At 42.4% G+C, this 9,440-nt stretch overlaps 2 protein-coding genes across 6 annotated transcripts in view; both read left to right on the plus strand.

Moving 5' to 3' along the window:
- Window positions 1–4,016, plus strand: part of AP4B1 (adaptor related protein complex 4 subunit beta 1) — a 37,436-nt gene extending 33,420 nt beyond the window's left edge. The window contains exons 12-13 of one of the 4 annotated variants that reach the window (XM_025872477.2): window positions 2,734–2,832; window positions 3,881–4,014. In XM_025872477.2, coding sequence (XP_025728262.1) covers window positions 2,734–2,832; window positions 3,881–3,904 — 123 coding nt within the window. In that variant the 3' untranslated portion in view covers window positions 3,905–4,014. Of the gene's footprint in view, window positions 1–2,733; window positions 2,833–3,177; window positions 3,339–3,880 lie in introns of those variants that run through there. The other 3 variants (XM_025872476.2, XM_073896117.1, XM_073896118.1) reach the window with 3 other exon arrangements.
- BCL2L15 (BCL2 like 15) overlaps window positions 3,901–9,440 on the plus strand; it is a 54,938-nt gene continuing 49,398 nt past the window's right edge. Inside the window, exons 1-4 of one of the 2 annotated variants that reach the window (XR_012379312.1) lie at window positions 3,901–4,033; window positions 4,354–4,475; window positions 7,262–7,486; window positions 8,087–9,417. Coding sequence is in view for 1 of the 2 variants with exons in the window: in XM_025872483.2 (XP_025728268.1) it covers window positions 3,907–4,033; window positions 4,354–4,475; window positions 7,262–7,486; window positions 8,087–8,104 (492 nt within the window). In the remaining variant the exon portion in view is untranslated. Of the gene's footprint in view, window positions 4,034–4,353; window positions 4,476–7,261; window positions 7,487–8,086; window positions 9,435–9,440 lie in introns of those variants that run through there. The other variant, XM_025872483.2, reaches the window with a different exon arrangement.

Raw genomic sequence — 9,440 nt, forward strand, 5'->3', positions numbered from 1 at the left:
TTTTGCTCATTTATAAGCAAAATGACTAAAGCTTAAGTATACCATGAAGTTAATTATATTTCTTCTCCCTAAGAGGTCTCTCTAGCCTTGGCAGACATATGGTTTGATGATGTGATATAAGTAGATGCATATTTTTAAAAATCCTTGAGTATGGTTGATATTGTGCTTTTAGAAAAATGGCTTTCTAATGTCTGTCTTGTTGGGAAATAGTATGTATTTCACATGTAATAGGTGCCCACTGACGACCATGGCACTTTAGAACATTGCAGAGGCAATCATTTATGTAGTTCCTGACCATAATCTTATTGCCATGGACTAGTGGCTATTAAATGCCTCCATTTCTCCCACCCCCCTTTTTGAATGGGAGTTCTGTTACCATTATTCCATCCCTTTCTCATATATTGGGTGTTCGGGGGAGGGGAGACAAAGAACTTACTTTCTCAGTTATAGATTTACAAATTGAGTGGAGCTGTACCCAAGATCCTCCTTTACAGGCAGACTTGGTGCAGATGACAAGACCCTAGACTTTGAGCCAATGATAAAAGGTGATGAGGCTTTTGAGAGAAGGATGTAAATTGTTGTGGCCAGAGCAGGAAAAGAAGCAAGTGATGGTGAAAACATGGTGGCCTCATTTTTCAGTAATAAGTGGGAGACAGAACTTGAACTGCAAGAGTGAGGGTTATGTGAGCTGTGGGAGAAGGGATGGGATGGTTTGGGAAGATGCTATAATGAAACTTCAAGAAGAAATACACAAAGGAGGAAACTACCCTACATTGTCCAAGAGAAGGTATACTCCATTTCCTTAGCCTTACAACATTGATTCTACAAGATAATGGAGGATAAGATAAGGCAAAGATTAGATTCCAAAGCAGGAAAGAATGTCCCATGGGAAAAAGACAGTCTCTTCAAAAAATGGTGTCGAGAAGATTGGACAGCCACATGCAAAGAATGAAACAGGACCATTTCCTTACACCACACACAAAAATAGACTCAGAATGGATGAAAGGCCTAAATGTGAGAAAGGAATCCATCAAAATCTTTGAGGAGAACACAGGCAGCAACCTCTTCGACCTCAGCCGCAGCAGCTTCTTCCTAGAAACATCGCCAAAGGCAAGGGAAGCAAGGGCAAAAATGAACTATTGGGACTTATCAAGATAAAAAGCTTTTGCACAGCCAAGGAAACTGTCAACAAAGCCAAAAGACAACCGGCAGAATGGGAAAAGATATTTGCAAGTGACATATCAGATAAAGGGCTAGTATCCAAAATTTATAAAGAACTTACCAAACTCAACACCCAAAGAACAAATAATCCAATCAAGAAATGGGCAGAAGACATGAACAGACATTTCTGCAAAGAAGACATCCAAATAGCCAACAGACACACGAAAAAGTGCTCAACATCATTCGGCATCAGGGAAATCCAAATCAAAATCTCAATGAGGTACCACCTCACACCAGTCAGAATGGCTAAAATTAACAAGTCAGGAAATGACAGATGTTGGCGAGGCTGTGGAGAAAGGGGAACCCTCCTACACTGTTGGTGGGAATGCAAGCTGGTGCAGCCACTCTGGAAAACAGTATGGAGGTTCCTCAAAAAGTTGAAAATAGAGCTACCCTAGCAATTGCACTACTGGGTATTTACCCCAAAGATATAAATGTAGTGATCGAAGGGGCACGTGCACCCCAATGTTTATAGCAGCAATGTCCACAATAGCCAAACTGTGGAAAGAGCCTAGATGTCCATCAACAGATGAATGGATAAAGAAGATGTGGTGTTTATGTATACACACACACACACACACACACACACACAATGGAATATTATATAGACATCAAAAAATGAAGTCTTGCATTTGCAACAACGTGGTTGGAACTCGAGGGTATTATGCTAAGCAAAATAAGTCAGTTAGGGAAAGAATTATATGATCTCACTGATATGAGGAATTTGAGAAACAAGACAGGATCATAGGGGAAGGGAGGGAAAAATAAGACGAAACCAGAGAGGGAGACAGACCATAAGAGACTCTTAATCTTAGGAAACAAACTGAGGGTTGCTGGAGTGGAGGGGGGTGGTAGGGATGGGGTGGCTGAGTGATGGACATTGGAGAGGGTATGTGCTATGGTGAGCGCTGTGAATTGTGTAAAACTGATGAATCACAGCCGTATACCCCTGAAACAAATAATACATTATATGTTAAAAAAAAAAAAAGATTAGATTCCGAAGATGGCATTTGCCCATAAGTACATCAGCCATGAAACGAATTACTGTGGGAAAAGGTTTATTATTTGAGGTAGGACGTACTTGGTTTTAAATTTCTATTCTGCCACTTACGGATGTCATTTACCTTGGGTAAGATATTTAACACCAATTGGATGGTATCTTATAAACCTTTTGTTTGTTTTCGTATGCTATTTGGGGAGTATGTCATAATTTGATGGAATCCTTAAATTTTCAGTAACTGGCTCTAGTGTGAAAGGAGGTGGCTCAGAATTATCTCAGAAGGACCTTCTTACATTAGAGGTCTGAAGCTTACTCAGCAGAAACTGAAGTTTCAGCCCTAGTGATAGATGACAAATGAAAACGGCCCTTTACGTAATTTGTTTCTCATCCAAAAGCAATTTATGATCTATTTAGAGTAGAATAGAAAACAGAAGATTTGTTCTCTTTATTTTGCAAGTAGAACTTTCGTTCTGAACAACTGACTTACTGCTTATGCCTGAATCTCTTAGCAGCTCGCCAGGTCAGAATACTCTGGAAGACCTGATAGTTTGAGTGCTGACACCCAAATCCAAAATCTAAGTGTGGCTACATTAAGAAGGTGGCCACGGTGGGTAAGTGTCCAATCATGAGATCTCGTGAAAACAGTGATGGTGTCTAACCCCTGTCAGGAGAATCCTACTTTATTCTGTTGGAGAGTGACTCGCAGATCCCTGTCATCCTGGTCCTCAGGCCTTGGGCTAATAGGAAAGACGTTTAACACTACATGTCAGAAACTGCTGGATCATCCCACACAACATTATCTTATCTGATCCTCATATAATTTCCCTGTGAAGTACTTTGTGCTGTCCCCATTCCGAATTCCTCAAACACCCAACTTTGTCCCCACCCCCACCCCCGTCAGCTTCTCTAGCTCCTGTTCCCACCTGGGATGCTTTTATCTCTCCTCTTTGCCTTAGAGTCTCGCTCGCGCTTCAGAGCTCGTCTAAGATGTTACAACCTCAAGGAAGCCTTCCTAACCCCCTAGCTCTGATTCTCCACTGCACACTGTGGTCACACTGTCTCAATAAGCACAAGAAATTCTGGGATTGGTCACGTAATACCTGCTGTGCATGCTGAAACGTAAGCTCCATGAGGACAGAAGCTGTGTCTGTGTCATTTTCCTGTGCTATTTGTAGTGCCAGGCATCGTTCCTTACCCACAAACAGTACCTAAAACGTCGGACTGTGGCACACAAATGCCATCTATCAGGAATTGAATGCTTGTCTATTGTAACTTCAGAACCTTCTTGAAGTTACACCAGACACAGAACCCTAACAGGAAGTATTTCTAAATGAAGTTGCCCAAGAAACTCTTCCTCAACTCTATTTCAGTTATAAATTGGCTAAAAATAAAAGTTATTCATTAATCTTATGTACCGGCTAGGGTGTGGTTCTGAGAAAAGGAACTAAGAGTCTTCAAAAAGTCTTCCCAGTCTGTGTAGGTGAGCTCTTCAGAGAAGTCCCATGTTTCTGACAGCTAGTTTTGAAAAAAATTGGTGGGACAGGCTCTAGGACTACATGTCCCACTAGGAAACTTTACAAAGTACAAATGTAGATGTATCTGGTTTACCAGTATTTCTGACTTCCTGCTGAACTGAAAACTGCTTGTTTTGTGGAAAAGCAAAAACTCTGCAGCAAGCATTGAAAATGAAGAGGCCCCGAACTTTTGAGGAGCAAACGGAATGCATCGTGGACACTTTACTTACAGACTTCTTAGGCACCACAGTGCAGGTTGCTAACCGGGACCTACATTATGGAGATGAACCAGATTCAGGTAAGGCTCCTGGCCCGAGGTGGTGATTGTAGGTCAATAAGAGTATCTGAGTATGCTTTCTTATTTCCTCTTAAGTTTCAAAAGGCAAACTAAGCTTTCAGCAATACCTGAAAATCAGTAGTTTCCATGGAAGGGAAAGATATTCTCAGTGAAGGGAGATCTTCTGACTATGGGGTTGACAGAATAATGAAGGTGTTCTTGGGAGAAAATGATGCCAAAATTGTTTAAAGTCTAGAGAACGTTCTCCAACGCCCAGATTCCTGGGACTGGCCGTCCTTTCAAGTTCTGTAACAAATGTGAATGTGTTCCCTCCATCTTAGGAGAGTCTTGCTCTTTTGACGTGGCCATCATTGCTGGCCGCCTTAGGATGTTGGGTGACCAGTTCAATGGAGAATTGGAAGCTTCTGCCAAAAATGTCATTGCAGAAACCATTCAGGGACAGGTAAAGTTGCTGCTCTTTTTCTATTCCAGTTGCTCTTTTCTTACCACTCTTATATGGCTATAACTAAAAATGTCCTGCGAAAGATTTGGGGGCTTATGTTCATCCAAGGAGACACAGCAATAATTCTCCGATTGCTAATTCTTCAGGAGTTAATCAAAGGCCCAAGTGGTATTGAGAGGTACTGGCAAGGGCTGGTCAACCTTCAGATTGTTCCCATTTGTTTTTCAGCAGAGCTGTGCTTACGTGACGTAGAGCACATCTGCAGCACTTTGTTCTTGGTAAAGCACTTTATTCTTTTATGTACCTGTTTTAACATTGATTTGGCTGGGAGTGGGCATCTTCCCCTCATACCCCCCCAAGGTCCAGCAATGAAATTATGTGCCAGAAAGGCAGGAAGTCCACAAGTATGCTGCAATGAGGGATAAGTACTTACAACAGCCATCTAGGGCATAGCTGGCTTTTCATCAGAATGTTGATTACTGGCAGTGGCACTTGGATTCTGCCTTGGATGTAAAGACCATAGGCGACATTCTAGAAGATGTTGCTGATTAATATCGATAATGGCAGGTAATATGAACACATCACTTAACAGGTGCCAAACAGTATTACAGATACTTTGCACTTATTATCTCATTTAAATCTTCCACCACTCCCTGGCGTATTATAGGAACTGTTATTCACAGGGCAACCTCTCTTCCTGTGTATGGAATGCTGTGAGAGCAAACATCTAACCTCTTTGTTCACTGCAGTATTCACACAACCCAGACTAGTACCTCCTATACGGGAGACCCTCCATAAATATTTTCTGACTCAATATCCATTTAAGCAGATAGGGAAACTGAGGAAGAGGGAAACAAGAAATTAGGTTAGATTACTCAGTTAGGATTTGAACCCAGACTGATTCCAGAACCACACTCTTCACCATTATGCTTTATTCTTCTTACCACATATAGCTTGGATGGTGCACCTATTCAGGCAGAACTGGACTTACTATTCCTAATAGCTTGCACTGAAACTTTCCTAGGTAGCTGAGAGCTGAATTTACTTTTGTTTTTTAATTAAAAATAAAGTTTTTGGAACTCCCAAATTCATAGGAAAGTTGCACATAATTAATTGTACAAAGAATTTCCCTCTTGAATCATCTGAGAGTAGGTAGCTGATAAGATGTTCCATCATCCCCTAATACTTTCACATTTCCTTCAAACAAGGCCATTCTTTTATATAACCACATCAAAACTAGGAAATCAGCACTGACACATTATCATCTTGTCCCCAGATCCCGTTGAAGTTTTGCCACTTGTCTCAATGATGTCACATACAACAAAAAGATCCAGGCCAGAATCAGATCCTGCATTTAGTTGTCATGTCTCTTTAGTCTCCTTCAACCTGGAATTGTTCCTCAGTCTTTCCTTGACTTTTTTGACCTTGACGCTCAAAGATTATGGGTCAGTTATTTTGTAGAATGTCCCTTAAGCTTGGGTTTGTTCCATGTTTCCTCATGAGTGGATTCAGGGTATGTACTTTTGGTAGGAAGGATTGCTGTGTTCTCATTGCACCTATTAAGTGGCACAAATTTTAATTTGTCACATTACTGATGTTAACTTCAATCACTTAGGATGGTGTCTGCAAGTCTTCTCCACTGTAGTTAATATCTGTGGTTAACATAATTAAGTGTTGTGGAGGGGGGGTACTTTGAAACCATGTAAATATCCCATATCCCATCAACATTTCAATCTATTCATTTATTTTTTTATAGCAACATGGACTCATGAATTCCTACTTTTTTCAAGGGTTATAATCTGTTACTATCATTATTTATTTGGATGCTCAAATTGTCCCAGTTTTGACCAGTGGGAGTCCTCTCCATCTGGACTGTGTCATTTTAGCATGTCCCTGTCATTCTGTGAGTACTTCCTTAATTTCTGACAGATCTCTTGTATTTTCCGAGCCCCAGCCTGAAATCAGCCATTCTCCAGAGAGCTCTGGTGTCTTTCAGTGGAGAATGATATTTGGAAACCAAGATCTGGGTACACATGTGGATGCCCTCTTCAGCTTGTTTGGGTTCTTTAAAAATTTTTTTTAAAGATTTTATTTATTTGACAGAGAGAGAGACAGCCAGAGAGGGAACCCACAAGCAGGGGGAGTGGGAGAGGGAGAAGCAGGCTTCCCTCTGAGCAGGGAGCCCCATGAGGGGCTCAATCCCAGGACCCTGGGATCATGACCTGAGCGGAAGGCAGATGCTTAATGACTGAGCCACCCAGGCGAGCCCCAGCTTGCTTGGGTTCTGACAACCTGCTCTGACTACCATGGGTTCCCCTACACTACACCCCAGTAGATCTTGCTTGGCCCCACCTAATGACTTCTAGATCAATTTTGGGGGGAAGGAAAGAGGAAGAGGAAAAACAGGTCTTTTTTTTTTTTTTAACTTTAGAATTTCCCAGACTTCAGTCATTCAAGTAATACCTCTACAACTTGACCAGCTGTACCATCATATACTTAATATTTTTCTTTCAAATCATTTTGTTTTTCTTTCAACCCTTGTGCTCATCCTAAGTAATAATATCTGAACTCATGGGCTTGATGGGCTACTTATGTTTTTCTCTATACCCATTACAGTAAATAACAAAGTAATAAAACTTGTCCATCTACTCCTTAAGATTACTCCAGATACAACCAGTGGTGCATTTGCCATTCTCTAGGAAACTCTTGCTTTACTGGACTCCTGCACCTGCAGCCTCCTGTACCTTTTTATCAACACCTCACTGATTTCCTGTGTCTCTCCCCAGGCAGGCGCTGTACTGCGGGACACAGTGCAATCTCTCAGCCAGGCCTGGTGTGCTCAGGATTCCAGCTTAGTTTACGAGAGAGCCTTTCTGGCAGTGTCAGTGAAGCTTCTTGAATATGTGGCCCGCATGGCTCCCAAAATGGCAAGACAGGTGGCTGTCCCCATGACAAACATGATCAATGGGAACAGTGCCATCCGGGAGTTTGTCCAGGGCCAGGGAGGTTGGGTGAGTATGTTGGGGCCCCTGGCTTTGATAGGCATTTGCATTGCTTTTGTACCCCTGGCACTCCAATTCCCGATTCTTTCTGTAAGTTGGAAACCGAGTAGAAAAACAGGTTTTCCTACTTTGCTGAAAATGGCAATTTGGGTCCCCCCCCCCCCCCCCGCTCCCATGGGAAGGGGAGCGGTCAGAAGCTCGGGGCTATGGGTGTTGGACTCCAGAGACATTTTGCCTAAAATTTTAGTTGACTACTAACAGTGTAGAGCTAAATCCCACTGCCTATATATAACGGCCTATTAAGTGTGCTGGTGATAGAGTACTAGTCTCAGCCTGGCTTCAGAAATTCAGAATCATACCCCTGTTGTCTAACAAAAAACAGTGTCATCTGCTGCAGCAATAACTCTAGGAGGCATTCTAAGCCCATATCTTAGTAATCATTAGAACATCTGCTCTCACTGAGCATTCCTCTTCATTTCTAGCAGCAGCAGAAGCTTCAGTAAGAGCTGCATTCCCTGGAGGTATCTGTAGATTATTTGTGCTTTCTTTAGGAAGCTCCCTTTAGGAAGACAATCCCTTTGACTCTAGGATATTCATTGTCCTTCCTAGGAAAATCTGGAGAGCTGAAGAAGAGGCGGCGCTGTTTCCCAGCCTGAACATCACTGCCACTTTGATCGGGTGATTGATTGCTGGCCATTGACACAGACAACCAAATCCAAAGCTACTTTCTTTTGGACACAACTGGACTTAGCTGAATAATTTCTTTGCCACTGATGGCTAAAGTTGGGAGCAGCCCTCGGAGGTCTACAGAGATTTTGTACTTTCCGTCTTTATGAGAGTTTGAAGGAGGTTCCATTTAAGCAAAGACCTCCAGATACAAACTAATGGCTTGTTAGGAGTGGAATTTCCAGGCAACAGAGCAAGCCTTCGCTGGACGTATTTTGGGAAAGGGAGCACACAGTAAACTATTCAGATTTAGCCCTGTCCCTTGCTAAGGATCTTGTCTACTCACTCTACAGTCTAAAGGACTTCAAGGGAGATCTTTGTTGGACTCTTGTTATTTTAAGTTGAGGATTTTCTTTTAAATTCCTATCCTAAGTTTTGTGTTAATTTCACCAAAGCAGAATTATTTTTTGCATTTTTAGGCTAAAAAAAAAAAAAAAAAAAAAAAAAAATGGCAGTTTCTTCATCTGCCCTGCTACTAGAAAGGCCAACAAAAGATAAAACAGTGCATTTTACTGCCACAGGATGCAGGAAGTGCTGGCCCGCATCTAGGAGAGTGGGGCCATCCCACCTTAGATGAAACTAGCTGCGTACCACAGTGTTTTTCAAACCAAAAAGTGGTTTACATACCACTTGTGGACCTTATAAGTTGCTGATTTCCGGGCCCCATCCCTAGAGATTCTGATTCTGTCGGAGGAGGCTGGGGCCTAGCATCCTACCTTTTTAACCAGTTCCACAGGGGGTTCTTGTGCCCATAGAGAACTTGAGAACCCTCACATTAGAGCAGGGCTTGGCCAAATCGTGTCTGCTGCTTTTTTTTGTCGATGGGTTTATTGGCATGCGGCTGCACTCACCGGCCCCCCATCTTGTCCATGCCTGTATGAGCACTGCAAGGGCAGAGTTGAGGAGCCACAGCAGACACCTAATGGCCTATAAAGTATATTTACTATCTGGCCTTTACAGAAAAGCATGCAGACCCCTGCTTTAAAGCTAAATGAATGTTTCTCTCTGAATAATTTAAATTCTGTTGCAATCCTGATCATTTGTGCCAAACACAACGGTACGTAGGATAACTCTATTCTTTTTTTAGAATTTAGTCTGAGAGTGTTTGTTAGTTCCTGCATAGTCCACACTTTCTCTGGGACTTTGGCAAATCAGAAAGCTCTGGGACGGGTGCCTGGGTGGCTCAGTTGGTTGAGCGACTGCCTTCGGCTCAGGTCATGATCCTGGAGTCCCGGGA

This window comes from Callorhinus ursinus, unplaced genomic scaffold (genome assembly GCF_003265705.2).
Source record: "Callorhinus ursinus isolate GAN/ISIS: 27379988/994484 unplaced genomic scaffold, GSC_fseal_2.0 scaffold9, whole genome shotgun sequence".
Lineage (NCBI taxonomy): Eukaryota > Metazoa > Chordata > Mammalia > Carnivora > Otariidae > Callorhinus > Callorhinus ursinus.